The following is a 27,634-nucleotide window of genomic DNA, read 5'->3' on the forward strand; positions in this document are numbered from 1 at the left end:
TTTTCGACATGTCTTCTTGCCAAGTGGACTGGCACGATGCTTGACTGACATTGCGTGGATTATTTCGAGCGTGTGAACCACGAAGGACAGTTAAAGCACCATTTCGCGTAGTGTGCCGTAGGTTCGGGGTCGCGGCTCCAGTAGCGGCAGGATGCGTATCAGCATTGCTTCTAGTACTAGACCGCAGCTCCATGTTCACGGAACTAGCAAGTGCATCCGAGGGACCAGGGTCGCTGACTCTGTTGATAATCGATCCGAACTGACAAGTCGCCAGTGTGATTCATATTAGGTATCTTCGAGTTTCGGAACTTACTGTCTGGAACATTGACTTCTGGTGCTCAGCTGTCTGATTGTGAGCAAGGTTGCGAATTATTAAGAGATGCTGCAGTTCAGAAAAGTGGTGAAGAGTTAAGGAAGCTTGTGGGGCAAGAAATACCGGTCACTGGCGTGAGACAGAGAGCTTGCTGCATTCACTAGTCCAGCCGTTAGCGAGGAAGCTCAAAGTGAGAGTGAGAAAAGCATTCCCACCTTCACTAAATCTACAACGAAAACAAAGCGAGGTAACTCCTTCACAAGTAACTAGCGCAAGCTACGCAAGTGTATCTATAAGTAGGGCGATACCTCGCTCATCTTTTCACCACCAATACTCCTTTAACTTCCACACCACACTTCTTTTTACCTGCATCCGAGTCACCGAGAAGCTAAGTATTTAGCAGCCATGGCAGAACATGGATTGGTCATTGGTCGGTATTGTCTATGTTTGTGCTTCTTAAACCTCGTCTGACTGTTGTAGGTGTCGACCTGGGGACCACATACACCAGTGTCAGCTACTACGACACGTCCAGAACGGGCAATATCGAGGATCGCATCCAGATCGTCTCAAATTGGCCAGCGGTCCATACCATGATTGGGACTAAAGAAGACACTCACGGAGATCACTTATCTTGGAGGCGGCTTAAAATGGGGAGGCGCAATCCCTCCCAACATTCAGCGTCACATGTGGACCAAGCTGGAGCTTGATGCTCCCAGGACTGGTGAAGCTGCGAAGATCTGCCAGGAACTGCTTGGATCCGGATATGGAAGCGTTGCAGGCGTGAAGCGTCCTGTCGACATCATCGCCGATTTCCTTGCTCAGGTTCTGGAACACTTGATCAAAAATCTCAATGTGCACTACACAGAGACGCTGTGGCAGTCATTCCCACTTACTCTGGTTGTCACATATCCAGCCGTATGGAGCGATTTGGCAAAAGCCCTAACCCTGCAAGCTTTCTCTCAGGCTGGCTTCAACGAAAAGAATCTAAGGATGCCAAGGAAGACGATCACTGCAACTGAGCCTGAGGCTGCAGCACTCTACACAATCATGTGTATACGCGGGACGGCCCAAGACAAGCAGCTTGCAGTAGACGATGGATTCGTCGTGTGTGACATGGGTGGAGGCACAGTAGACCTCATTTCCTACAAGGTAGCCGGAGTTGATCCCACCGTTCTCGAAGAGGCAACAATTGGAACTGGAGACCAATGTGGTGGCAGCTTTGTAGAGAGATCTTTCCTCAGGTGGCTCGAGGAAAAGCTGGGCGAGAAGGACTTCCGAGAAGTTGCCGGAGGTCCTGCAGCAGACATCTCCCGCACCTCGCTCCCAGCCAGATTGAGCAAGATGATGCAGGAATTCACGGGTTGTGCGAAATCTGGATTCCATGGCAGCGATACCGAAGACTATGAGCTGAGGCTGCCGGCACCACTGAACGCCATCGTGTGTGACACGAGCCACAGCATTGAAAATGGCGAGATCTTGATCACATCGTAAGTTTGCTTGCAGCAGAGACTCATTACATTAGATTGGATGTTTCTCACTGATGTGAAACAGAGAGGACCTCAAAGAGATGTTCAGCTACTCACTCCAGAAAATAGGAGAGCTTCTTCTCGCGCAAATCAAAGCTGCAGGCCAGAAGGGACAGGTTAAGGTCAGAGTAAGTACGGATGCGAGCTTTTTTTTGCAACTGCTAATGTTGGCATAGTTTGCCTTCCTTGTCGGTGGGTTTGCCGAATCGCAATACATACAGATGGAGCTACAGAAGCTTGTGATTAATCATGGCGTTCATATCATCAAGCCACTCCATGCGTACGCTGTTCCTCATTGTCTGATGGATATCGCTAACTTATGGATAGATGGTCGGCTATTGCGAGAGGTGCAGCTGCGAAAGGCCTCGAACAAGGTGGCGCGACTCCAATCAAAGATCGAAAATGCCGCCGTCACTATGGAACCTCATGCTATATGCCCTTCCAAGCCAGGAAAACATCGCGAGCAAGAGTCCTACATCTGCTAGTACACAGGAAAATAGAAGGCCAAAGCCCAGATGAGCTGGTTGATCAGCGAAGGGCAAGACCTTCCTACTGCAGCAAAGGTGCACGGCAAGGTTTCTATGCATAGTAACTTCTGGCCTGGTGAGAAAAGGCATGCTTCTCCGCTACTGCTGGCCGCGGACATAGACAAGGCTCCCCGCCGCTCGCATGTGATTGTGAGTTCGCTGTCTGAATCAAATCGACACTCACTGATATCCAGCAGGCGGTCTATGAGGTTGCTCGGCTCCGGGTCAATCTGGAGCAAGTTCCTCAGCGGGCGTTCCGAAAGCAGAACAACTCCAAGAAACCTTACTATGAGTTACATTACGAAATCCATATCAGCGTTCAATCGGGCCTCGAATTTTCCTTATGGGTTGATGGCAAACGATACGGCGCGGTTGCGGCGGAGTATGCTTGAATGCACTCGATGCATACGCAGTATAATCGGCAAGTACTGCTCAGCTCCATTGAGCTGGTCAACCAGTCAAGACGCGTCCCATTTCATTCTACAGAAATTATTGGCATTTGCACCCCGAATGCGGACTTTGGTGAGCCGTTCTACTTTAAGGCACTTTTGAGGCTCTCTGGTATCCAGCCAGTGTGAGATACTCCTTTCTACATGTACACCCACTTCGGACATGTGGAAGGGACTCTGGCCTAAATCATCAATTAGGACTTTGACAAATAGAAAATCTCCAACACGTCCCTTCTCATAGTAATTTATTTGTCAACTTGAAGTCCTCCGTTGATAAACTCCAGCGCGCGAGTTAGCCACGAGGAACACGATCGCTACAAACCCTCGGAGCCTGGGGGATCCCGTCTCACTCCTCCAACCCAGGAGCCAATCACAACCGCTCTACATCACATGATCGAAACTTCATGCACGTCATCCGCACCGCTAACCCCATCCTCACGGTGGCGCGCGCCCCGCCCAAAACTCTATCCGCAGCGCAGCACGCCCATCTCACGCGTATGCAGGCCTGCATCGGACTCCCCCATTGTTTCCCATCCGATCCGCGGCTCAACCACGGGAGGCAAGGCGCACGCGCGCCCCGAGCCCGCACCGGTTTACTCACAGCCCCTCTTGTCCGAAGCGCTTGCGCTGCCGCGCGTCCGTCGTCGGTCGGCGAATTTACCGCACGGACCTTCACATGCATGATCGGACGACAGGGTTTGGCGGCCCTGGGCGAGGCTCCGGCGGCGGGGAGGTTGAGCCAAGAGGGCTGGCCATGGGCTGAGATGGGCGCGGCTGTCAGGTCAGGTCAGCCCGCGCGATGTTTGGTGGCGGCTCGGTCGTCAGCGGCACGCCAATGCACGGCAAGGCAAAACGAGGCGCTATGCGCTGCTGAATGATCGCCATGTAGACTCACGGTGCAAGAAGTGCATGTACAATAATCAATTGATAGAGACATAGAACTGGACTAAACTATGGTACAAAGTTGGGCGCCGGGTCCAATGCAAGCCTCTATACAACTGCAAGATAGACGTTTGAAGCTCTGCGTTGCTGCCGAAATAGCAAGTGCAGGCATACGTTGTACTCCGGACTCCTTTTAGCAAACCCGACCCGTTGTCGAGTGGTTTTCCACCTTGTACTCCGAACTGACAACGCCCACCGGGAGAAGAACTGGGCCAACCGGCAAAAAATAACAGTGAAATCCGCATCCGTGGCCTAGACAGCATGTCTGTTGAATGACCCTGGAACTAAAGCGCCGAACATCTGACAAAGACCGTACAAGGAAACAAGTTGGTCTGAAGCAGCATGCTGCGGATTCGTGAATGTGTAGAGGCCACATCAAGGGCCGGAAGTAGGTTGGCTCGGCAAACCTGTGTATGGATCCCAGTGCTCCTCTGCGCGCATTTCCGGGTACTGCGACAGGTTTGGCTGAGGCATTGATTGCGGGATTGCCTGCGGGATGTTTCCGAAATTAAGATGGCTCGAATACTGCGCCATACTGTACGGCCTAGGCTCAGTCGAAGGACGGATCTGGTTATATGGCGAATTTGAGAGGTAATGTGCGGTATAGTTCGTTTGGGGAGGTGCCGCGTAGGATGTCGCATAGCTTGTCTGGGGTAGTGATGAGTACGTAGGAGCGTAGCTCGCCTGGGAAAGTGCTGGCGCAAAGCTGCTTGACGGAAAGCTCGGCTGTGGAGTTGGAGTGTAGGACGAGGTGAAGGCCGGCTGTGGGGCAGGAGCAGGAGCATGGTCAACGTAGGACTCCTTGCGATCTTCTGTGTCTGCGCGATAACGCTTGGCCGGCGGAGCTTCGTCTTCGTAGAACGAACTGCTAGATCTTCCCGGAACATTAGATTGGGATGGGGGCATGCCGTCAGCGAAGTATGAGCGCTTCTGTCCTGCAAATGCCCTTGGCTCTTTGCGGAGGCGCAGCCGGACGCCCTGATCTGAGAAGGCTCTGGAGAGGTAGGTTGATTCCTCCAAGCCTTGGAAGTCCTTGGGAGCCATGACCTTGAACGGTTGAGTCGCGATGCTGCCGAGAAAGACTGCTGCATGTTCGGATGTCTGAAGGTCGTACAAGCTAAAGTGAAGTCGGAAGGTGCCAGTCAGTTTGACCGAGATATCCCCAAAGATGAAGAAGGCGCCATCCTTGTTATCGACGTCCTTGAGGCGGTGCAGCGAGCTGCAAAGTCCGCCATAGAGGTTGCTGGCACCATGGTCTCCACAGCGCTCGTCTCGGTCAGCTTTCCAAAGGTCCGCAACCATAAACAGGTAGGGACTTTGTAGGAAGTGCTGACTGGCCTCTACGTCACTGTTAACTTTGAGCTGCACGATGGGCGGAGGATCCACGGGTTTGCGGCCTTTCTCTTTGCCTGAGCTCAAGACGAGGGCCTCCTTAGGTTCTTGTCGAATTACCAATGTGATGTCTGGGTTGCGGAAGACTCCCTTCGAGTCTGTCATGATGTTATCAGACAGCTTGCCTCTGATACCACGGGAAGGAGCGCCGTGGAAATGGATGCCGCTATGTTGTGTCGAGCTGTACATAGCAGAGTATTGGCTTGGGTGCAGGTACAATTCCATGGCTTGGTACTGAATGTGGAGGAAGGGGATGTGGTTATTAAGGGGGATTGTGCGGTGGAACCAGACGAGTCCTGCCGCGAAGTGGCGACTGCTGCAGCGTTCTGAGCAACGATGGGAACAAAAGTGGGCGCGTTGAGAGGAAGGAGCCCCCTAAACATCCACCCCAACAAGATCAAGAACTGTTTGAACGAATACCAGCGTTACCATTACTCCAGATTGTGAAACAGACCGGAACGCCCCCACAGTTGTGCTGCAAGTGCTGCGAGCTGTTCTGGAACAGCTATCGGAAGTTGAGGCTAGGACCAGCAAGTCGCGACGCCGTGCCCGTTGCGCTCTCGATATTGCTATTCAGCAAGCCGTAAGAGGCCCGCGGGCGGCGCCAATCCCTGGTGAGGTTCACGGGCTGTGACTCTTCTGCGCCTGGTCACGTCCCCGCGCGTGTGGCCTGCACCCTCAAGGCGAGCAACCGCACAGTCCGAGGCTCTTTGAACGAAAAAAGGATTTCTTTCTTGGGCTCGCTCGTCAGCGCGTCGGCATAGTCAACTGGGTCGCTTCCTCAGTGGCCGTAGGAACCGCGGTAGGAGTGGGATGAACAAAGACAGCCGTGGGCCAGTACCGATGTTTGCTTCGACTTCTTCGTGGTCAGACGCGACGGTGCACTGCAGGTCGCGGGCGCGAGGGAGGCAGCCGTCCGGGGTGGGTGAAGATGATAGCGGGCTTGACCACAACGGTGGAGGTCGAAGATGCGGCTTAGTGGGCTTCTCGGAGGGTGTCTGCGAACGCTCCTGCACCGGTGTCTCCGCAATCGTTCTGTGGCCTAGCCGCAGATCTGGTTCGCCGTTGACTGTCCCGCTAGGAGGCGTCGCTGCCAGATGGGCACTAGATGGCGGAGCCGCGCGACGGGCTGCTGTGAAGTGCTCTCTAGCGTAGCCAGTAGGGTTCCGGAGCTTGGTATATCTCGCCCAAGCCGACGCTGGTCACGCAAGTCGGTCGACGTCCCGGCTCGCACTCTTTTTCTCACGATGCCGCAGCCGCTCTGGGGTTGGTGTTGAGGCTGAGGCGTGCCTTCTCTTTTCTGGTCAGAACTGTCAGGCAGGGACAGGGCAGGAACGACAGTCTGATGCTGCATCAGCACAACGAGCGACGGCAAGACCGAGTCTCGACTCCGGACGGTACACTGTAAGCTTCACGGCGCCAGAAGAGAGGCAGCGGCACGGATCAGTCTGCCTCTGCTGGGCGAAGGCGACGGGCTTCACGCAGCACTCACGGCCTCCCCAGCCTGAAGAGGAGCAAGGCAACGGGCCGCTGTCACATTTTCCCTCCGCGAGGTCACCCCTGCAGCCCTTTCGCAGCGGCCGGTGCTGCACAGCAATCGGCGGCGGCAGCATGGGGGTCCAAGGGCCGTTCAGTCGTGCGTCAATGCCATGGCATTCCCAGGTCGAGGGGTGGTATGGGCGCCGCGCAGGGTTTGGGGTACCCGGGACGCCTGCACTACAGCCAAACAGCACGCCGACTTTAGCCATTGCAACTACTCTACGTGAGAGGCCGTATATAACTGCCGCCGGCGCCCAATATCTCAGCTCCTCCTCCGCCCACGCGCTCGCTGCCGGTTCCTCTGACCCGTGGCCTCGAGCCACAAGAGACCCGGCGACGAGAGGCTGCTCCAACGCATCTGCGGCCACCAGTCACCGCCGTCCCAGGTGTTACGGGACATGGCCACGCACATGGCGCCTGGCACGCAGGCCGCCGCTGCGAGTGCCTCGACACTCGACGCAGCGAGCATTGACAGCCGCCGGCGAGCCAATGGCGCTGGCTGCATCGCCAGTGCATACCTACGTCGCACTGCAGGACACGGCTCGCCAGCTGATGGGGCGCGCCCGGTAACAGTGCTCTGGTGGCCCTTGAGCACCGAGCCTTCGTGGGCGCTATGCCTGGCGGTGCCCGGGAGAGGCCCGCGTCGTGGTGAGGGCGCCAGCGGACGGTGCTGGCGGCAAAATGCACACAATGCTGCGATGGATCACGCCGTGGGATGTGCGGTGAGGTGCGATGTGGGAGGAGATCGCTGTCCAGATTGCCTGCCAGGTTGGAACGGGGCGCGCTACGCTCCACGCACCTTGGGAATTCTACGATGTTGCACAACAACCGGCCGCCCCATTCGCTGCCCGTTTAGCCAACAGATCGAAATCCTGCGACGCCGCTCGCGGGCTCCATAAGTCTGATAGCGACAGCGCAATATAGCCGGCATCGCCTTAGCACTCCTACGCCCCAGCTCTCCCACTCAGCCTCCAGCGCGCAGCGCTTGGGTCACGACACCGCCGTCTAACCGACTGCGACAACCCCTTCAGTCCCGTGCCTCGTCGGTACGTCCAGCAGAGGACAGCTCGCTTCCAGCCTCCCACTTATATTCCTCCGCTCTCAGCTTGAGAGCTGGCCCGCTCGCCGTACCTGCAGATATGACTGCATATGCCACTGTTGGCATCCCCACTCGCACGGCCCAAATGGCAAGCCTCCATATGGACTTAATCAACACTGGGCGCATGTCAAGGACACCGCCACCCTTCCGCTGTGCCTCGACCTGAGACAGCGCACTTTGTCCGCCGCGGGTTTCCACAGCGCGACCTGGCCGATCTGGAATTGCTTCCGCTTATGCCTGAACGGTCCTCACTCTCCAGGAAGAATGTACCATTTGTTCCTTGATATCAGGTCGCCTCAGGATATCGCAGCTTCCTTGATTGTCTCGGCCAGAAAACTACGAGCGTTGTCGTCTGCAACGCCACTATAGATCCCGAGCATCGTAGGGCGATTGTTCGTGACAATGACATCGCTGAACATCTCCAATAAAAACGGGATCAGTGCGGTAGAACCTTAATGTTCCGGCACTTTCCCACCTTCTGCATGCTTACGGGCATCATTACTCGTCTCCAATACTGGTCTACCACTACTAAAGGTGATCTCACGGGTGTGCTCACTGGACATTAAAGTTATGCTCAAAGCGTCAAATAAGCGTATCCTGGTTTACGATGCATCAAGGCTTCAGCCAATACTCTCGTGCGGGCGAGTATATTGCAAGTTCTCGGTCGGCGCAAAGTGCGGGCCGTTCTCTTAAGCACCGGATGACGAGGTAATGTTGCGGTGTTTCTGCACGTTGGGTTGCAACCATGTGCATCGCCGTTCACGGTGCCTGGCTACGCTCATGTGGTCTGGCGTGGCGATGCGTTTCGGAGAATTCGCAAACCTGGCACTTGGTCCTCGCGAAGCCAGGTCGTCTTGGAGCTTTCGCTATGTCAACCGCCACCACCCCGTGCTTTTTCGTCACTGCCGAAGCTGATGAGGGTTTGCATCTGCCCATATAGTACTAACGAGGTCTCTGAGCAATATGTGCCTCTCGAAGCACTGGCCAATCCTATCAGTTTGGCATTTCGTCAACCCCTCACGCAAACAGTATGCATGAAGGCAAGATGTATTAGTTGTCCGGCCGCTTGTTGGGCAATCTGACCCAAGGTAACCGTAGCCGAACACGCGGATGCTGCTATCAGGTCTCCACAATTCGATACTTCACGTGGAGCAGACTGCAGCGCGACGACAGTGGGGCCGAATACTCATATACTCGCTTCTACAGTACGAGACGCTTAGCGGTGTGTGTGATGTACAGACACCCCACATTCCACAAAACACGTTGTCGCCCTAGCTACAGGGAAGGACTCGAGTCCTTGCAGCCCACAGTGGACAGCCTGCATCAACAACCAAGAACGTCGGTCACAGCATGTAACTCACTGTCGTGCTGCGCGTATGGGGCGCATTTAGATGAGTGGGACCACAGGCGTTATGCGCATGCGTGCTATGGCGATGAGGTAACGCGAACTGGACTACCAATACAGCCTCGCGTCAATGCTGCATGCCTTCATATTTCCACTAGGGTCTAGCAGAGGTCAAGCGGTCTACCGTCGGCCTGCCTCATTGTCACTTCTGCTTTCCTCGAAGCGTGAAGTAGTGGGGCAACAGTCTGAACATCAACCGCTTTCACATTGGCATTCTCATCATTTTCTGGATCAACCAATCACTGCTTTCACGCGGGCGTAATGTCTCGCACTAGCTAACGCCGTCTTCGGAATTCCAGAGCTTTCGTATCGGGTAGTGGCTATTGCAGTCCTCAAGGCCCGCTTCTGCCGCTACCAAGTACCTACAACCATGGTACCGAGCATGATAAGGTTGGCTGATGCACAAACGTCCATGAGGCATGTCACCCGACCTTGGGCGTTCTCGAAGCGTTACCCCTCTCCCCATATTTTACCCAAAGCGAACCCGTCTGATGCAGCTTGTGGAGCCGGCATTAGGAGGCCGCCGCATCTAGCTGTGAGGGGTCGAGAAGGGCTTCCCGGCTCTTCACATGCGCAAGATCACGAGTCTAGCCTCTGCAGCTTGATGAGGAGCTCGCTGTTTTTCGGCGGCGCGGTATATGCATCTGACTGCTCAATGCCGGTATCGTCGACAATAGCCGTTGTGTAGTTGGAGTACAGGGTTGCGACGATGTATTTCATCTCTGTCATGATGTCAGCGTGTCACTGGGGCATTGGGCTCAGCCAAGCTAGGGAGCTCGAGGTGTTGCACACGCTTCAGCACGCAACTTTTGCAAGCATCCCAAGACCCGGATCCTATTAGAAGCCATCCGTGCAACAAATAAGGTTTTGATTTGTAGGAAAGACTTACGATACACAGCTAAGTGGCTGCCGACGCACATCCGCCCGCCACTGATTCAGGTAAGCAAATGTCTCAGCTTTCTCGCGATGTATACTGACCTTCCAAACGCCCAGAACCATCGGTTCTCCATATCCCGTCTCTTCTCTTCATCCAGCTGCTCAAGTTCGAGCCATCGCTCCGGCCTCCACTTATGCGCTTGTGGATAAACGTCCTCGTGCAAGTGCAGTAGGCCGGCACTCGCGCTCACTCTTACACCGCCCGGGATATAGTATGTGTTGCCATCAGAGCCGAGGCGGCATCCTTGTGGAGGCGAGACACGCGGCTGCGGACCAGGAATCGCTGGATGCAGACGTAGTGTCTCCCATATCACGGCGTGGAGATATGGCAGCGCGTCAACTGCCTTACCATCGGGGAGAGAAGGCGAAGACGAGGGTAAAATGGGCGAGGACAAAGTTCGGAGCTCTTGCCGAAGGCGCGTTTGTACTTGCGTATTACGACTCAGTTCGTGAATGACATAAGTTAGGGTGATGCCTGATGTATCAAAGCCGGCGGCGATTTGATCTAAGACTTCGCTCGCAGCCAGGATCTTGCAGTCCTTCTTATCTTTCCCAGCTTTCTTCGCTTCCTTCGCCAACGCTCCAGAGAGCTGTTCGTATACGACCGGTGTGTCTGCGACATGTGCTGCCCCTTCCGACATGACTTTGGCTGCTCTCTCGCACATGCTGTCAGTCCAGTCTTCGATATCCTTGTTTGCCTTATCAACCCACTGCGGAACCAATCTATACCCGAACCATTTCTTGACGAACGATGTCAAGGCGGGGAGCTCTTGCGGCCAAAAATTGAAGGACCGGCGAGAGTTGTACAGATCGAGGAACCAGGATAGCTGTTTGGGATCATCGATCAAGTTGGAGCTCGACTTAAGCCCGAAAATATAAGCAGACACAATATCCATCGTAGTAGCGTTGAGCAACGGGTTGATATCCAAAACGCCTGGGTTTTCGTTGGAGAAGGCGCATGCGAGGCGTGGCAAAAGTCTATCATAGACGATAGCGCTGACCTGAGCGAGCAGAGCCGGCGACGCGGTGATTACGGATTTGCTGTAGATGTTGCTGAGCATGCGTTTTCGCGTTGAATGCGCTTTATTCCTCCCTGTAGAAAACATGTTCGACTCGCTAAAGCATTGTCAACCCGAACGTCCAATACCCCTAGATTCGACAACTCACCCGAAATTTGTAAAGAACGCATACCAATTAAACGTCTCGTTCAAGTTGGCCTTCTCAAATCCACCTGCATAGATTTCCCTGATGCCTCCTTTCACACAGTTCACACTAACTTCGTTTGGCCCTAGACACACTATTGGCCCCAGGTCCTTGTGTGCGCGCTTGAGTGTTGCGTTCTCGACGGATCGCCACCGCACATAATTGATCCACAGCGACGTAATGTGTGCAAGTGGATGTGCGGCAGGGATCTTGCGCAATGGGTTCGTCCAATACTGGTATACGAATTGGGCGACAACAGGCGCTATCAGCAGCACCGCGATAGTAGCGAGCTGCATGTTTGGGAGTTGCAGGGTAAACTGCGTTGCGTGACGTAGGGCTACGCGCAACCGAATCGTCAGAGGAAGGTGGAATTTGGTGCACAGAGAGTGGCAGTCTGGCAACGAAACAGCGACTTGTCATCTCTATGCGCACTATCAGTCCCCGCTACAGCGCGTCTCCGGCGCCACAATCGTGTGGAGACCCCCGCTCGCGCGGCAGCCCAGCGATCGCTTTATCTACACGTGATCGGTTCGGGACCATGAACAGGTACACTCGTCCTGTCCAGCGTAGAATACTCTCCACACCACGTTGCTGTGCAAAGTTCTGATGTGCTCCCAAGACTTTCTTCGAGCCAGATCCCTCTTGTCATGATCAAGCCCAGCTCAACGTAGCACACCCCTCCTCCCCTCGGAGGGATCTGCAACACCTGCAGCCACAACCACGCCGTGCAACCCCTCTCCATCCTAAACATTTCCATGAATAAATCGCGTCGCACCGGCTTCCGTTTTCGCACCCGCCCGCAGAACGCAGCCAAGCAGCGGACAATGGACAGTGGGCTCTCTTGTGCAACGTAACCCTGCGGCGTCGACTCGAGGTTGCGATGCTGAAGGGGGAATAGAGAAAGGCGAGGATCGGGAGGATGGGGTGTGTGTCACTTTGAGCCCGGGAGAAGGGAGTGGCTGCCCGTGTTGCGCGAGGAGGAGTACATAGACAGGGTGCGTATTGATTTGATTTGATCTGACGCGGCTGGAACGGACAACGGCGCAGTGCAGCGCAGCTACCTAGCGATGGAGTCGCTACCCGTCTCGTGCGATGTTGGAACGGAGAGGGCTGGGGAGTCTACCGGGTACGGCAAGCACACTTTACGGCCCTCCTCCTTACGAGTGTATCGCGGAACTCGAGTTACTCCTGATCTGCCCCTCACCTTGATACGTCCAGTTGCTCACATAAGCTGTCTCTGTTCCGTTGCCCCCGTTGCTTGTCGCATATACGCCGACGAGCGTCCCCGTGAAGCCCCAACTTACAATCTCCCCCGGTGCATGCGCCAAAACGGTGAGTTCCTCACCGTCAGCGCGACCAGCTGCGAAAGAGAAGTGTGATTCGTTCACTGCCTTTATCTCCATCGTCAAACGCGTATTTTGGAGCGAGGCTGGAACGGGTACACTGAATGGCGGGGCAGCCGACGAATACGGCTCGGTCGTGAAGCGGAAATGAGGTGTGAGGTTCGTAGACGTGTTTGAAGCCGCAAGAAGAGTCAGGCCGAGGCGGACGTGGTGGTTCTGCGTCAAGAATAGCGCAACGCCTGCTTCTTCTTGTGCCTCTTTGGGTGTGTAATCAACAACAACGCGGTACATGAAGAGGGTGTCGACTTGTCTTCTGCCGACGAAGGTTTGGCCGCCTGGTGCTGAGTTTCCGTCGACGCCGGTGAGGTTGAGCTTGGAGGGCTTGAGACCGAGATAGTTACTGTGGTCTGGCGGTGAGACGATATAATTCTCCTTGATAGGCAGGCGCCAGTGGAGGAAGTGCGGCGGTAGTGGGCAGCCATGGGGGAATCTTAGATTATCGTCGCCCTGGTCAACGAGTGGACTGATTCTAGTTAGTGTCGTTCTAAGAACTGTAGGTAAGGAGAGTTACCCATCACCAGGAAGATTCTGGCCCGATTCAGGCAATGGCCATCCGGTCATCACGCCCCTGACGGGGTTGTGTATTACAGGCCAAGCTCCTTTATCCCAAGTTGCGTTTGTGAGGACTGTCTCTCGTCCCATTGGGTAGACTTTGAAAGCTGGACCGCCTCTTGTCGACAGCGCGACGGACCACCACTTGCCACGGGCGTCTTGGAAGAGGTCCGCATGGCCGATGGTTTGGACTGTGAAAGAATATTAGAGATGTATCAGTTCAGTGGTCAAAATTTGTCTTACAGTACTCCGTAGTATTTGCATTCGTCAGGATTGGATTCGCGGGATTGGGCTTGTAGGGACCGTATAAATTCCTTGACCTGGCAATGGTTTCCATGTGGCCAAGACCAGTTCCGCCTGCAAGTTTAGCGAATGGACCTTCGAGGTACGATAAACGATTGCTCACCTTCTGCAATCATCAAGTAGTAATACCCATCCTTTCGATAAAGATGCGGTCCTTCAGGTGCCTGAGTGCAGTCAGCAGGCGAGGCTGTGATGAGACGTAATGCTTACAAGACCTCCAGTACCAGCCCACAGATTAGTCCAGTTACTCTGAAGCTCGCCAGTTGTCAGGTTGACTTTGGCAAGGTGATTGCCTGGCCTGTCCGAATCAACGCTGGCACACAAAGTCGATGTCTAGAACATACTCTACTTTGTACGCATGACTTCCGACCATGTACGAAGTTCCGTCATCGTCCCAGAAAGGACTTGTGTCGTAACCCTCGAAGTCGAAGTGTACAGCGTCACTCCAGCTACTTTCGTTCCAGATGTCTTGTGTAGTGAATATGATCTATAGTTGACATCAGCAGCATATCGCACCTATGATGGTTGTGGAAACACACATTCCGCCAACGTGTAGGGTCATCCGCTGCCTTCTTGTCATGCACCATCGTAGTCACGAGATACCACGTGCCATCTCGCAACCTCAGCGTGGGCGCCCAGATCCCGCTTGTCCCACCGACGGACACCGCAAGCTCAGGCAGTTGGCTTTCGCGGTTGAGGACATTCCCTGCAATAACAAGCGTAAGCTATTGATCTCGACTGTCACAAAATCCGGGTTCTGTCTCCGCATCCGAACAAGGATAGCTGCACAAAACAACCTGGAAGCGAAAGATACGAGACCGGGATGTTTTTGGAATTCACCCATGCCGATCCGTCACGCAAGCACCACGATCCGAGGTGAAAAACTGGTGGCCGGTACGGCACGTAGCGAGGGTGGGAGGATCTGAAACAGGGCGCACATTGGTCGGGCCATACTGCCAATACATGGAGTCTATCGGAGAGGGGGCTCAGATTGCGGTTGATGGGCCTCTGTGTCGGTAGTTGCACGTGGCAGGCAGCAATTAATCGGGAGATAGATTGAACGCGGAAGGTACGCACCGACGAGACGCCATGTCGTCAGATCTTTGCTTGCATGGATGGGGATGCCGGGGAAGGCATTGAAGCTGGACGACGCGCAGTAGAATGTCTCCTCCTCTGAGATGAATGTGCAGCTGGGATCAGGATGGAAACCAGGGAGAATGGGGTTGGAGAACTGGGACGATTTTCGCGCGCTTGCAAGGCCTGGTAACGATGAAACGAGAAGCAAGGAACCCAACGTCAGGGTTTGTGTCAGCATGGTGGACTGCCGACGTGAAGTTCCGCCGGGAGGTCAGATGTTAAACTGTTGCGCACTTGCGAGAGTTGATCCGTTCATGCTTATAGATTGGGTCTTTTTCATGACCGGAGCATCTCCCCTCGATTAGCGTCATCCTCGCAGATAATCGCAGATGACGTTCAGAGTATCCGGGTAAAAGCTGAGGCTAGCGCATGGAAGCTGTACATTAGCCTTGTGGATGTCGCCAAGCTTTCTAGAAATTGATCAATAGGAAAGTGATATATACGCTGAACTAGACATCGAGTTTGCGCTAGCGGAAGGTATCCGGTGTGGGGAAGGCACATGGTCTGAGCTGCTGCGGGTCTTCCGCCGGCAGATTGGTGGTGGAGTTTGGCGGAGGGTGGAGAGGAAGGAGTGATCGACATCGCATTCGGAACATCTCACGCCGATGAACCCTGAAATTAAGGAGAGCACGTGATAGACTGGCTGCAGATGTTAATCACAGTGGCTGATTAAGAAAGATCTTCCGATTCTTGTACCATAAAACCTTCAGTATACACTATGGAATTACGGTTTTACAGCTGTACTGTAGAGTGAGCTCCTAAGGATGAGAAGTGCTAAAGTCCTGTTTCCTGCCTCAGCCCCTGTGAATGTACACTGCCACTCATCAAGATGGATGCAGCCGTAACGACGCGAACGTAAAATGGTATGTAGTCATATTCAATCAACTCCTCCCGAGGTATCTTCCCTAATGCAAAAGCCGAACGAACATGCGCCAATCGAATGAAGAGCCTTGCAGCCCGTGTTCCAAGCATCATGTTTGAAGAAGCCCATGTCAAATCCTGCAAACTCCTGCCAGCCAATACTTATGTTAATACGCAAGTGCAGCAAAGACCACAATCTTATTCTCATGCGTCGGGCATGAGCTCATCGTCGTCTTCACCTTCTGCATCAATATCCATCTCTCCTTCAGCGTCAGCGTCATCGTCCTCGCCCTCGGCGTCTTCATCATCGTCTTCTCCTTCAGCATCTTCATCATCATCCTCACCTTCAGCATCTTCGTCTTCGTCATCGTCTTCTTCTTCTTCGTCTTCTTCCTCGTCTTCTTCATCGTCTAGTAGCGCCTTTCCCTTTCCTTTGGCAGTTTTAACCGTGTGCGGGCTTTTGGTTGAGCTACGCGTTGTACGCCGACCGGGCGCTTTTACCTCTCCACCCTCTTCAAGCTCATCATCCTCAATACCATTCACCACGCTCTCGCCCAACCTGCTTCTGGTCCGTCTAAGGCTTATGCTGGGGGTATGCATACCGTTCATGCTTGGCGAGCCTTTGCCGCTCCCGTTCGGAGAGAATTGAATACGAGAAACAGGCGCAGTGGCTATGCTTAGGTTGAGGGAACGATTCCGTTGGGGTGTACTTGTCCGACGCCGAGCACCGAACGGCCGCCCAGGCCGTCTCTTGGGAGGTTGCTGGCCAGGAACGTGGGGAAATACTTCGTATCTTGTAGCCGGAACCGAAGGTGCGTTCATTATATGAGACCCTGCAACGGCAACAGTACTACCATTCGCAAGAGGTGTACCAGGCAAAGGTGAGCCGCCGTTGACAGACTCCTCGGCCGCAACAAAAGGCGTTGCTGCGTCTTCGCCTTCTTCGCCAGTGGCTGAATCGTTTTGCGACGTGCCGTTCGTCTTTGCAGTCTTGGTAGCTTTTGCAGCCTCATCCAATTGAACGCCTTCTTCGGGCTCGGGCTTCTCTTCTTCTTCCTCTTCGTCGCGCTGCTGTACGGTGTGTAGAGCCGGTCCATCTTCATACTGGCCAAAGCGTCCCATCACATAGGGCGTCCATTGGAGTTTTGTTGGGTTTATTGTCGGATTGCCAGCGCTGTAGCACTTCTCGATGTATTGCTTGAAATATGCGTAGTCAAGCCGAAGTGCGTACTGTTTCGTGACAGGATCGCGTACCAAGGCGCGGAGACCTTCAAGCGCAGACACGATATCATCTGCGGTCATTCCGGTACGCTCAGATATCGTGGAGATGCTGATCGGTCCCTTCTGGTTAAGAAGCTCTTCGCACAGAACAAGCCGCCAGTACTTCCGATAACTGACCAAACCCATGTCGCTGAGAGGCTTCTCAGGACTGCCGGTCTTCCTCTCCACGCGCGTGAGGAGATAGGAGAACTCGATGAGATACTGTCCGTAGCCTTTGCGCATGTGTATGGGGAGAACAAGGATACAGGACACATTGTTGAGGGAGCTGGGTCGCTTCTCTTTGGAGAAATATCCCACAAAGTGATAGCCATACTGATCACACTCGGTCATGACGTAGAAAAGGAATGGCTCCACATCGTAGTATAGAGTCTTGGAGCCGAGGAACAGCTTCGCAAGAAGACAAAGGTTCTGACAGTAGACGGGGTTCTTGCGGCCATCGACTTCGAAGAATGAGAACTTGCCGTCGCGGTAAATTTCGTCTCCTGGAGGGTGCTTTGCAGGACATTTGAGCTGAACGGGTTAGTACGGTGCACGGTAGTGGTGAATCAGGCTTACCTTGTGCCGCCATGCTACATAGTCAGAGTTCATGTATTTAAGGCAGAACTCGCAGATGTAAAGTACCCTGTTCTTACTGTACTCTTCGGGATAAGGCGCAGCGTGCCATGTGTCAATCTCCCAGCCTCCAAAGTTGATACACTTTATCTTGCTGGGCGGGCCTGCATGTTTTGAGGATTTATGGGGCTCTTGGCCTGCGTATAGCTCTTCTTGCTTCTGCTTCCAGTCATCTTCCGCTTTCTGACGCGCGTCTTCGAAGCGTTTCCTGTCTGCTGCGGTCGGATATGTTTTGGAAGTGTCAGCGTCCGCTTCTGAAAGTATACCACCATATGGCTTGCTCTTGTTCTCGTCGGGCTCCTTGTCCGCGAACCCATAGAACGGTGCGGCGTACTGGCTGTGGGCTGCAGGGTAGTGTGTCTCCTCAACGGATTCTCGGGCCTCTCGTTCAGCGCGGCGATTACGTTCGCGGCGTTCGCGGTCCTTCTCGCGCCGCCGTTCTCGCCGCTCCTCGTCCCTGGTCATGGGTCTGACCTCAGACTTTTTAGGTTTCGAGGTCACAATCTTCTGGACTTTCTCATTATTCAGGTGGAACACAATGACCAGGCTTTTGGAGCCGAGAGGTTCATCGATCCAAGCCAGTGGTCGTTTGTCGGTCCTCTTAGGTTTCGTTCTTCGAGCACGGGCAGAACGCAGTCGATTCGACTCGTGCTCCGAGCCGGTGTGGGGATCAGCGTCGGTCTCGTTGCCGTCTGTCACGACACTTCCGGCCAGCGCACGAGGCGGTGAGGCAGCAGATGATTTTGCCAGGTCCGGTTTTGAAATCTCAGACGACCTACGCCTCTTTCTCGTCTGCCTGACAGGCAGCTGCACCTCTTCTTCGTGCGAGGCCTTGCGTTTTCTAAGCGAACGGGCCCCGTCTGCTGTGTCGTCGGGAAGAATGAGTTCATTGAAGATAGAGTGTCCTTTTGGGACATGGCCACGGTGTGAAGGCAGCAGATCTCGAGCCAGCTTTGGCACTGATGAAAGCCTCCGGCGAGTGAGTGATTCCGAGGTCTCATCCCGATCGCTCTCATGGAGTCCGTTGTTGATGCAAGCTGTACAGGTCCATTTCTTCGCATCTGCAAAAATAGCTTGTCAGTGCAACTGCCCTACCAAGGCTGGCCGGATATGGACTTACCATCATGTAGGCTAAGGGTCTTAGCGTCGCGCGCGCATTGCCGATGTGCTGCGGGAACAAGATCATGTCAGCTACCTCTACAAAGACAAATTTGAACATTGCTAAAAGCAACACTTACCCATGTCTCCACACTCGACACACGATAGAATCTCCTCAAACTCTTCGTTTGGGTCATTATCCTCGTCTTCATTGCAATATCTGTAAATTGTCAACGTAGGGTCCGTGAGTCTGCAATCATTCACACTTACACGCAAACGTTCGGGTCTGGTTTCTCAGCATCAGCCTCGCCGTCCTCGCTTTCGGCCTGCCAGCCATTTTCTGCCTCGGAAAGTTCGGAGCTGCCGGACTCGTCCTCGCTGGCGCTGCTCTTGGCATCCGAGGAGGACTCGACTGCGGCGTCTGCGTCTCGCTCGTCTCCCTCATCCTCAGAAAACGCATCTTCGGGCGCAGCAATCTTAACGGCGCCCACAGGCTCGCTGTCGTCGTCCTCGTCTACCTCTTCGCCCTCGGCATCGACATCGGAGCCCTCGGCGTCGGTGGTGTGCCCCTCATCCTGGGTCTGCTCGCGGGTGACTTGCTCGTAGCCTATATCATCCTCCTCGTACTCGCCGTCGGCATCAACATCGTCGGGGTCGCCGTTGGTCGCGGCCTGGCCGATGAGCCGAGCGGGCTCCGCCATCGCGTAAGACACAACAGTCGCCAGTTTGGATACCAGATACGCCAGATTCGCTGTGTATGTTTGCTGTGCCTTCTACTGCATCGGTCGTGCGGGCGGACACCTCGGCGGTGCGGGCATGGAGAGCGGGCGCGGGCGCGTCGTGCAGGCGTCGTAGCGCGTTGTTGTGCCGCGTGAGTTGCGTGATGTGCCTATACCGTGTTTTTGAGTTGCCGAGTGGTCGCGCGGGGCCCCCGAGGCGTGGGAGTCGATGCGGGACGGTCGTGGGCGCGTTGCTCGTTGCCGTGCAGCGGTGGCGGGCGCGGCGGGCGATATTTGCGGGTGGTCTGGGGGCAAAGGCGCGGGTTTTCGCGATCCAGGCCAATCTGCAGCACCGAGCGACACCGAGAATAATTGTCTGCGAGCTGGAGAGGGCGTGGAGGGTGAGCTTCCGCCGTCTGAAGAGCTGCCTCCTGAGTTGGGAGAGGTCGCAGCCGCCAAGCTTCTCCATCCACGTCCCAACCTCTGGCTAACACCCGAACCTACCCCCAGCTGCACTTTGACGACCCCCACACCACACCACACCGCACACCACCCTCCACGAGCGCCGCAACCATGGGTGTGCCCTTCGAAGCCCTCCTCCCGTACGGGATCATGCTCGGCGTACGTCAATGGCCCGCGCCGCCCGCTGCCGGCCCGTACTGATGTCTGCAGATGTTCGCGTTCAGCGCCGTGTCCGTCGGCAAGCTCAAGGAGATGCAGAACGGAGGCAAGAAGACCAGGCGCGGAATGGACGCATGGGACAGGGTAAGCAGACACTCGCTTTGGCCGCCGGGGACCCTCGCTGACGCAGCTCCAGCAAAGTACGACACTCCACGATGACCTCATGCCACGATCGCATGCCACCTACTAATCCGCCGCAGTGCTCGAGCGCGACCGCAGATTGACGGGCTTTGCTCGCGGACAGACCGACAAGGCCGAGGCGCCGCCGGGCTTCGAGCTCAACAACCCATGGAGGGTACGTACGGCCGGCGCGACCGACTGGGCAGTACTGACCGCGGCCAGATGGAGCAACGATACATTTAAGCGATGTACACAAGCACGCAAACTGTTCGATAGTCAATGTACACTTCCGACCTCTCATTCGTCAAGCCAGCGACATCTGCCATGTGAAGTCACGGCCCATGCTCCAAGATCCAGACTCTACACGCATCTATGCACATTCTGGAGTCCGCTGATACGGCACGCAAACCACTTGAACCATGCATCGATCTTGATGGGAATTCCTACTCGTCATCTAACTGATCTGCGAAACTAGGCCCAGGATGCTGTCCCTCTCCACGACACTCAGTTTGATCCCGAAGTGCTCTTCGATTGCCTTCACTCGATCCTCTTCGCTCTCAAACTTAATTTCTCTTTCCTTCTTTCCATAGATCCTCCATTTCACGTCGGTGCCTAGAATAATGTTGCCTATTATGCTTCCATCTTCGCCAAGCACCTTCTTCTCCATGAAGACAATCTTGGTAAAGAAGGTCGTTGGACTAGTGCTCGTGCTGAGATTCATAACGCGATAGTCACCCGGTAGGAACTCAAGCTCGGTAAAGCAGTACATGGGTTCCCAATCGTGCTCCTCGTCGATTTTGTGCTCGTAAACCCACAGCCTTTGGTCAGGGTCTGCGTTCTGCGGTATGTTTCTCCACTGAAGGCGCGCCGAGGCTGGCGCGATGTGTGGGCGGATTGCGCCGGAGTGATCAAGTGGCATGGGTTCAATGGGTCCGTTGGCGCCGAAGCCGACGTCTACATAATACTTTTGGCCCCCGATTTTGACAAAGACGATCATGTGACCCCTGTTGGATGTTACGATGGGATCTGTCTGAAAGTGGTCCTCGTTACTTGCCATCCGTTGAGGCGCTCTTCATCAAAGACACGAGCACCTGCCGAGTAGGTGTTGAAGCCTAAAGAATGCAGCAGGGTTCCAAACAAGCCTGAATTCTCCATGCAATATCCTCCCCGCCCATTGTCATCTGCAATGATCTTTCTGAACAATTGCTCTGGGTGGATGGAGACGTGACGATGTGGAGAATAATGCAGGGACAAGTTCTCGAAAGGTATCTGAGCGAGATGATGTTTCTGGAGCGATGCTAGATACGTCAGCGCATCTCCAGGGCACAGGCCTGCAACATGGTACTGGCGCTGTTCCTCTGGCAACTTGAGACGGTCAAAGTACTTTTGAATCTGAGCCTTCGTGTAGACGGGGCGCTGTGTAACCGACATGCCGGGAACCGGTGTTCAGGGATGCTGTGAGGACTGTGTGATACGGGCAAGAATGGTGGCCGTCGCAATGTTAAGGTTTCGCGATGGACAAACGAGCGGAGCCGCCGGCGAGCGCTTGGCCGGACTGACTAGCATGTTGACGCGATCTTTATATACACCATGAGCGGCAGGGTCCAGTTAGTTCGTTATCCGACTACAGAACATAGCCGCGAGTCGCGAGCGCGAGAGCGAGGTTGAGCACTCGGCGACGAGGGGAGCACCTGGGACAGCCCGTGGGGTACATGGATGCGGCTGATGATGGCGTCCAGATGCGGGATGGATGGACAAGACCCACCCGCGCGGCAGAGGCAAGTTACCCCTGGCGTACCTTTGGCAGTGGCTTTGATATGCGCGGCCATCCTCGCGCCTGCTAGCCGCAATGCAATCTCCACTCGCGCATTCTCCTGACCAGTCCGCCATGCAGCGCAGGTAGTCCGTGAAAAGCTGGCCTCCGCCTGCAGACTCTTGCCAGCCTGCTTCCTCGTCCTGCGCGCCCTTCCCGCACACCCCCCGACCGCGCGCCCCCCCAGCCTCGCCCTCGCCAGTGTACAACGCCGTGTCTCGGGCGCCGGCGCAGACACCATGGCCAACCTGAACGATGGGCTGCGCACCCAGTACCCGTACGGCGGCCTCAGCCCACGCCCCATGTACGACTTCCCGTCGCCGACGTCCAACTACCCCTCTGGCATCCCCGCGACCTCGCCGAGCTTCTTCCCCATGGCCTACAGCATCAGCCCGCGCTTTGGCGGTAGTGCCTTCATCCCGCCCGCCGATGTCTTTGGGGATCCCCGCAACGGTTCCACCAGCGACAGTGGGCCCTACACCCCGCGCGCCTTCAAGAATCGTGGCTCCGGCGCCCTCGGCAGCGACCCCGTCGCAATGCACCTGCTGGTCGAGACGGCCATGATCGACAGCCAGAACTTCGACCTCCTCTCGGTCGAGGAGGTGGACGCGCTGAAGCAGGAACAAAAGGGCCTGGACGCGCGACTGAACACCGTCAGGAAGCGCCTGGAGTCGGAGACCAAGATTCGAGACGCCGCGCGGTCACTGACGCGCCTCAACTCGCGCGAGGAGAAAGGCCACCGGAGAGGCCTTAGCAGCAGGAGCAGTCCCCCGACCAAGGACACGTCGTCCAGAGGGCTGGAAGAGCTCGATGCGAGCAACAAGAAGGTGGACGATCTCACCCGCGAGCTGCTGGAGGTTGAGTCGCGGATGCGCCTCATTGACATGCAGCTGCTGATGCATACGGCCGCCGTGTTGCAGCTGACACACAATGGGCCGAGAAAGCGGAAACAGAACGCCGACATGGCCAATGGCGGAGATCGGCGACCAGACAGCCCTGCGAGCATATATACGTATGAGAACGAGAGGGCATTCGGGGGAAGAGAAGACGGATTCGACGAACGGAGCCTCTACCGGTCACCCGAGAACCTGGACAGCTTGATGAACGCTCTACAGAACGGTACCCATCACCACTCGCATTCCGCAGACCTGCAAAACCGGTCGCTAAGCACCGTGAGCAAGCGTCTTGAAGAGCTCAATGACCGGGTAAGAGAGCTCATCATAGAGGCAAACCCGGAACGGAGCGAGAGGTATTCTCGCCCTCCGCAATCTGGAACCACGCCAGACGCCTCAGCACTCGAGCGCCAGCTTGACTTCCTGGACCAAGGCCTTCGGGATCTCAGCGCTGAGCAGACGGCACTGAAAAGCTCCACTGGTTCTGATCAAGCGGCGGAGGAGCGGCTGCAAGGGATCAACATCCAAATGTACGCCATGCTCAACACTTCGGATTCCAATGTACCACCACCTGCTGCAGTTAGCGGTAACGGTCTCCAGCAGCAGCTAGAGTACCTAGAAGACTCTTTTTACAGCATCGAACGGATGCAGTATGCTTTGAATGACCAACTCGACGACTTGCGCGCGGATGCGGCCACTAAGGAAGGTGTCGAACAGTACGAGTCTACATTGACTAGGCTTTGGCAGATGATCCAGAAGGGCGAGGAGGAAGCACGTGAACGCAAACGCGAACGACGCAGACTACTTGCGGAAGATCCGGACAACACGGAAGAGCTATCTCCTGACGAGAGCGACACGGGTGCAGAGACGTTCTCCTTGATAGCGTTCGATTCAAAGATACAAACAATCTTCCGCCGCGCCATGTCACTCAAGGACAAGCAGTCGATATTGGTTAGACAGATCAAGCAACAGCGCGAACTTAACAGCAAGTCAGATGCACAGAGGGAAGAGCAGGTTAACAGGCTGAACGAACAAGTGCTTAGTGCGCGCTCGGAGAAGAACACTATGGAGGCAGAGCTCGAGCGAGCAATAAGCCAACTCTCGTCTTTCGATGAAGCGAAGGTCCAAAACGACAGTCGAGCGCTCCGTGAGGCGGAAGATCGGAATAATGCGCTCGAGACCCAGATTCGAGAGATTCGAGAGCGAAGCACTGCGTTTCAAGATCAAGTTCGCGATGCGGAAGAGCGGAGCACAGCATACGAATCTCAGGTCCGAGAAATTCAAGAGCGGAGCACGGCATTCGAAGCTCAGGCTCGCGACGCAGAACAGCGCAGCACAGCATACGAGGCTCAGCTCCGGGATGCTCAGGAGCGCAGCATGAGCTACGAAGCACAAATCCGTGAAGCGCAAGAACGTACACTCGTTCTCGAAGAACAGCTCAGGCAAGCCCAGGAGCATTCCCGCGCCGAAGCCGCGACGATACAAGCTGAACTTGCTCAATCCACTTCCAAGATCGACGAAGCATCCACCGCCCTTCTCGCGGCCACTGCGCAAAAGGAAGCAGCAGAGACCCGCGCCCAAGAAGCCGCCGCCGCGCTCTCCGCCAAGGAAAAAGAGTTGCGCGACCTCGAAGGCGAAGTCGTCCGCCTCACGACAGAACTCACGTTCGCCAAAGCCGAGCTCGACGGCGCGTACGGCACCCGCGCAGAACGCGCCGCTGAATCTGGCAGCAGCGTCAAGAAAGAAATTGACGACCTCGCTGCCAAAAACGCTGCTCTCCTCGCCGAGCTCACTGCCCTTCAAAAGCTCTCGGAAGCAGCGTCGCAGTCGGAACAGGAAGCCCGCGACAACGAGCGCAACGTCAAGGCCGAGCTTGCCGCCATGGCGACCGAGTACGAGGACCTCACGCGCGATGCAATTCAGAACGAGAAGGATCGCGATACTCTCGAGGCCATCATCGACAAGCTCAGGGACGAGAAAGAGGCGCTTGAGCTCGAGCTGAGCGATGAAAGGGTCAAGTGGCTGGGCATCCGGAGCCCGAGCGTGGCGGCGGGCGCGACTATGGCGCCAGATCAGGGCGCAACGAGCATCAGGATGCTGAGGGAGGACTTCAGAAAGATGATGAGAGACCGCACGGCCGAGGCGCTGAGGGCTTTGAGAGTAAGTTTTGCCATCACAATATCACGCGTCAGAACAGAGAAGTTAACACACGACAGTCCGAGCAAGAAGAACGGCGCAAACTCGAGGCCACGGTCCGCCAGCTACGCAAAGAGTCTTCGCTGCCGAAATCGAATCTGTCGAAGTCACTCACCCCAGCTTCGGCCTCAGGATAGACAGAAAGCAACCAGAACACGATGATAACGACAACGACTTTTGCATTTTGCGCGGCGTCTTCATGATGCTTGTACCGGTACACACGTATCGGTTGTACTATATAATACCCCGCTGGTGGCAGCGTCCTGTAGTAATGTTTGGCTCTGTGCATGCATGGACAGAAATGTAGATAGATGTAGTGACTTAGCCGGTATGGCGACGTTAAGAAGCAAAAATAAATGAGTGCGGACGCACATATAGATACGAGTTTTGCATACGTGTTTGATCCGGCCGCAGTAGCCAGTGTCAACCCAGTGCAGGATGAACGCACAGTTCTATTTATCTATTTACCAAACAGCATGTTCTCCTTACTCGCACTTTCCAATTTCGGCGTCTGGTTGTCCAGCTTCACACCCCCAGGCAGAGCAACGACCTGGCTGTCCAGCGCTGTCCCGCACTTCTTCACACCGACGCCCCCGCGATTGCCCTCGGTCAGGCAGAGTCCCTTCGCCTTACTCACCAGATTCCCGCTGATACCGTAGCTCCACGTCTGACCTTTCGCCTTGGCATTGCACCGCTCCAGGCTCACATCGCTTCCATCAACGGCGAGACAAACCTTGCTGTACGCCAACGAACTCACCAGACCTTCGGAAGAGACCTGCCAGACCTGCTTGTCGTCCCCCTCGCAAGCAGAAAACATGACGTCCAAGTCTTCAGTAGAACCATGGTGAGCGGTAAGACAGTTCAGCGAAAAAGTGTTGAAGATCTGCCCCGTGGGCGTGACCTTGAGCGCCTTCCTGGAAGCCGCGGCAGAGAGACGGTAGATAGCCGTTTGATGCTTTGCCAGCTTCACGCGCACCTCCTCGCGTACGGTGGTCGTCTTGCCCGTCCAGAGATCCTTCGCGCGGTACGACTGCTCCGGGTCGATGCCCAGACGGTCGAGCGATACGGTGGCCGTGTGCGTCTTGTTATCGTGGTTCAGAATCGTAAGCAGGCGATCCCCGTTCGCGAGGTTCTTGGCCAGGACGTCGATGGCGCCGTCTTCGTTCTGCGAGACGAGGGTGGCTTGTTCGCAGAGGGCGTCCTGGTCTACGGCGATGATATCCTTGTTGGTCAAGTAGGCAACTTCTTCCTTTGTTAGATCCGGGATCCACGCGGAGAGGATGAGCGGCGCGGAGAAGGAGCTCCACAGCGCGAAGTGCGTCTTCTTCTCGTCGAGGCTGAGGTCCGGCCAATCGACGATGAGGAAGTCCGGGTCGTTAAAGAAGCCGCAGGACTGGTACCGCGAGAGGCGCACCTCCATGATGTAGTTGTTCATCATGGACTCCCAGTGGCCGCCAGGCTCGAACGTATTGGTTGGGTTGTTGCCGTAGACTTTGATATCGTCGGAGTGCCGGGCGAGCTCGCCGGTTGAGCGGATGTAGTCCATCGTGCGGTACCAGTCGGTATTGTTCTGGTCGAGGTGGAAGTTGGGGCTGAAGTACGCAGGCGCGGACTGGCTGAAAACGAGTGGTTTCTTGAGCTTAGTCGTCAGGACTTCGTGCCAAAGCTTGTAGCGGTACTCGAACTCCTCGTAGTATGTTCGGTTGTGCTGTAGATCCATGTGGCACCCATCTACTTTGACGTAGTCTACGCCCCAGCGCTCGAATGTCTTTGCGTCGATTTCCTCGTGGTCTTGGGATCCAGGGTACCAACCACATGTCATATTTCCAGCATTGGTGTAAATACCAAAATTAAATCCGCGATGGTGAAGATAGTCTCCGAGCCAGGGCATGCCGTGGGGAAAGAGGGTGGAGTTCCATTCAAGTTCTTGTTTAGCGTTGCGGCCAGTTTGGACGTGCCAGCAGTCGTCGAGGTTGATGTGGTTGTATCCGGCGGCGAGAAGACCCTTATCGGCCATTGCGTCAGCAGTTCTGGTGAACAGCGTCTCGTTCAGATTGCACTGGAAGCGTGCCCAGTTGTTGAAGCCCATCGGTGGTCGAGGTGAGATCTCGGGGTCTTGAAAAGAGGCGGATGTTGTTGATGCCATTGCGGCGAAGAAAAGGTAAAGTAGTGAAGACATGGCGGAGATGTTAGCAGAGCAGATCATCTCTCCCGTGTGGTTGTGTGTGCCAATGCGACTGGAGTGGAACTCAGCGCTTCCTAGACAAGGCGACTGAGGGCGCAAGAAGTATCTCCTATCAAAGAGAACGGCACACGACAACAGCATGAACAGGGCCACCCCAGATCTAAATACCCCACGCCCTCTCATCGTCACCATACTTCTCCTCTGCAGCGATCTCCCCGCACCATCCATCCACACTGGATGCTGACTTTAGCCGACGCTAAGCAGTTCCCCAGGTAGGACGCTACTCCGAGTGTGATGAATTTCTGAGTGTATACTCAAATTCCATTGCAACTTCGCGTTCAGTGATGCACGTCGACTGTAACCGCAATATGGAGAATCGCACCTGCTGTGCGCGTACAGATGCATCTGCAGGGTTCAGAACCGGGTAGATTTGATATTAGTGGCCGTTT

General features: G+C 55.2%; 10 protein-coding genes across 10 annotated transcripts; 4 read left to right on the forward strand and 6 right to left on the reverse strand.

Moving 5' to 3' along the window:
• Window positions 1-756: 756 nt before the first annotated feature.
• CC84DRAFT_1225645 (Hsp70 family protein) lies at window positions 757-2,758 on the forward strand (the record flags this gene model as incomplete). Its single annotated transcript, XM_018183572.1, has 8 exons — window positions 757-894; window positions 935-1,800; window positions 1,865-1,967; window positions 2,016-2,119; window positions 2,167-2,249; window positions 2,290-2,323; window positions 2,360-2,516; window positions 2,564-2,758. The coding sequence occupies 8 exons, from the start codon at window positions 757-759 to the stop codon at window positions 2,756-2,758; spliced, it is 1,680 nt and encodes a 559-aa protein (XP_018042247.1).
• A 1,806-nt stretch (window positions 2,759-4,564) lies between these two features.
• On the reverse strand, window positions 4,565-5,212 carry CC84DRAFT_1068987 (uncharacterized protein; the record flags this gene model as incomplete). The annotated part of the gene is made up of 1 exon (XM_018173655.1): window positions 4,565-5,212. A coding segment is annotated over one exon (648 nt), but the record flags the coding sequence as incomplete, so codon positions are not given.
• Window positions 5,213-7,086: 1,874 nt separating this feature from the next.
• CC84DRAFT_1225650 (uncharacterized protein) lies at window positions 7,087-8,430 on the forward strand (the record flags this gene model as incomplete). Its single annotated transcript, XM_018183573.1, has 2 exons — window positions 7,087-7,415; window positions 7,644-8,430. 2 exons carry the CDS (start codon window positions 7,087-7,089, stop codon window positions 7,951-7,953), a joined length of 639 nt encoding a protein of 212 aa, XP_018042249.1. The 3' UTR covers window positions 7,954-8,430.
• A 1,012-nt stretch (window positions 8,431-9,442) lies between these two features.
• Window positions 9,443-11,633, reverse strand: CC84DRAFT_1134018 (cytochrome P450 monooxygenase-like protein). The gene is made up of 4 exons (XM_018176006.1): window positions 11,296-11,633; window positions 10,171-11,244; window positions 10,082-10,122; window positions 9,443-9,914 (listed from the first exon to the last, which is right to left on the reverse strand). The coding sequence occupies exons 1-4, from the start codon at window positions 11,625-11,627 to the stop codon at window positions 9,772-9,774; spliced, it is 1,590 nt and encodes a 529-aa protein (XP_018042250.1). The 5' UTR covers window positions 11,628-11,633; the 3' UTR covers window positions 9,443-9,771.
• Window positions 11,634-12,488: 855 nt separating this feature from the next.
• On the reverse strand, window positions 12,489-14,904 carry CC84DRAFT_1134019 (xylosidase : arab-like proteininofuranosidase; the record flags this gene model as incomplete). Its single annotated transcript, XM_018176007.1, has 8 exons — window positions 12,489-13,197; window positions 13,246-13,477; window positions 13,530-13,643; window positions 13,693-13,753; window positions 13,800-13,887; window positions 13,934-14,076; window positions 14,129-14,295; window positions 14,667-14,904. The coding sequence occupies 8 exons, from the start codon at window positions 14,902-14,904 to the stop codon at window positions 12,489-12,491; spliced, it is 1,752 nt and encodes a 583-aa protein (XP_018042251.1).
• A 577-nt stretch (window positions 14,905-15,481) lies between these two features.
• Window positions 15,482-19,716, reverse strand: CC84DRAFT_1159298 (uncharacterized protein). The gene is made up of 5 exons (XM_018177189.1): window positions 18,849-19,716; window positions 18,719-18,798; window positions 18,601-18,648; window positions 17,424-18,541; window positions 15,482-17,378 (listed from the first exon to the last, which is right to left on the reverse strand). The coding sequence occupies exons 1-5, from the start codon at window positions 19,277-19,279 to the stop codon at window positions 15,792-15,794; spliced, it is 3,264 nt and encodes a 1,087-aa protein (XP_018042252.1). The 5' UTR covers window positions 19,280-19,716; the 3' UTR covers window positions 15,482-15,791.
• Window positions 19,717-19,843: 127 nt separating this feature from the next.
• CC84DRAFT_1159300 (uncharacterized protein) lies at window positions 19,844-20,823 on the forward strand. Its single transcript, XM_018177190.1, has 4 exons — window positions 19,844-19,918; window positions 19,970-20,066; window positions 20,179-20,273; window positions 20,321-20,823. Exons 1-4 carry the CDS (start codon window positions 19,871-19,873, stop codon window positions 20,339-20,341), a joined length of 261 nt encoding a protein of 86 aa, XP_018042253.1. The 5' UTR covers window positions 19,844-19,870; the 3' UTR covers window positions 20,342-20,823.
• Window positions 20,553-21,529, reverse strand: CC84DRAFT_1182723 (arylamine N-acetyltransferase 1; the record flags this gene model as incomplete). The annotated part of the gene is made up of 2 exons (XM_018180642.1): window positions 20,553-21,102; window positions 21,153-21,529. The coding sequence occupies 2 exons, from the start codon at window positions 21,527-21,529 to the stop codon at window positions 20,553-20,555; spliced, it is 927 nt and encodes a 308-aa protein (XP_018042254.1).
• A 398-nt stretch (window positions 21,530-21,927) lies between these two features.
• CC84DRAFT_1159303 (uncharacterized protein) lies at window positions 21,928-25,348 on the forward strand. The gene is made up of 2 exons (XM_018177191.1): window positions 21,928-24,964; window positions 25,021-25,348. The coding sequence occupies exons 1-2, from the start codon at window positions 22,151-22,153 to the stop codon at window positions 25,135-25,137; spliced, it is 2,931 nt and encodes a 976-aa protein (XP_018042255.1). The 5' UTR covers window positions 21,928-22,150; the 3' UTR covers window positions 25,138-25,348.
• A 112-nt stretch (window positions 25,349-25,460) lies between these two features.
• CC84DRAFT_1080109 (alpha-galactosidase) lies at window positions 25,461-27,146 on the reverse strand (the record flags this gene model as incomplete). Its single annotated transcript, XM_018173877.1, has 1 exon — window positions 25,461-27,146. The coding sequence occupies one exon, from the start codon at window positions 27,144-27,146 to the stop codon at window positions 25,461-25,463; it is 1,686 nt and encodes a 561-aa protein (XP_018042256.1).
• Between the last annotated feature and the right edge of the window lie 488 nt (window positions 27,147-27,634).

The sequence above is a fragment of the Paraphaeosphaeria sporulosa genome, assembly GCF_001642045.1.
Source record: "Paraphaeosphaeria sporulosa strain AP3s5-JAC2a unplaced genomic scaffold CC84scaffold_1, whole genome shotgun sequence".
Classification (NCBI taxonomy): domain Eukaryota; kingdom Fungi; phylum Ascomycota; class Dothideomycetes; order Pleosporales; family Didymosphaeriaceae; genus Paraphaeosphaeria; species Paraphaeosphaeria sporulosa.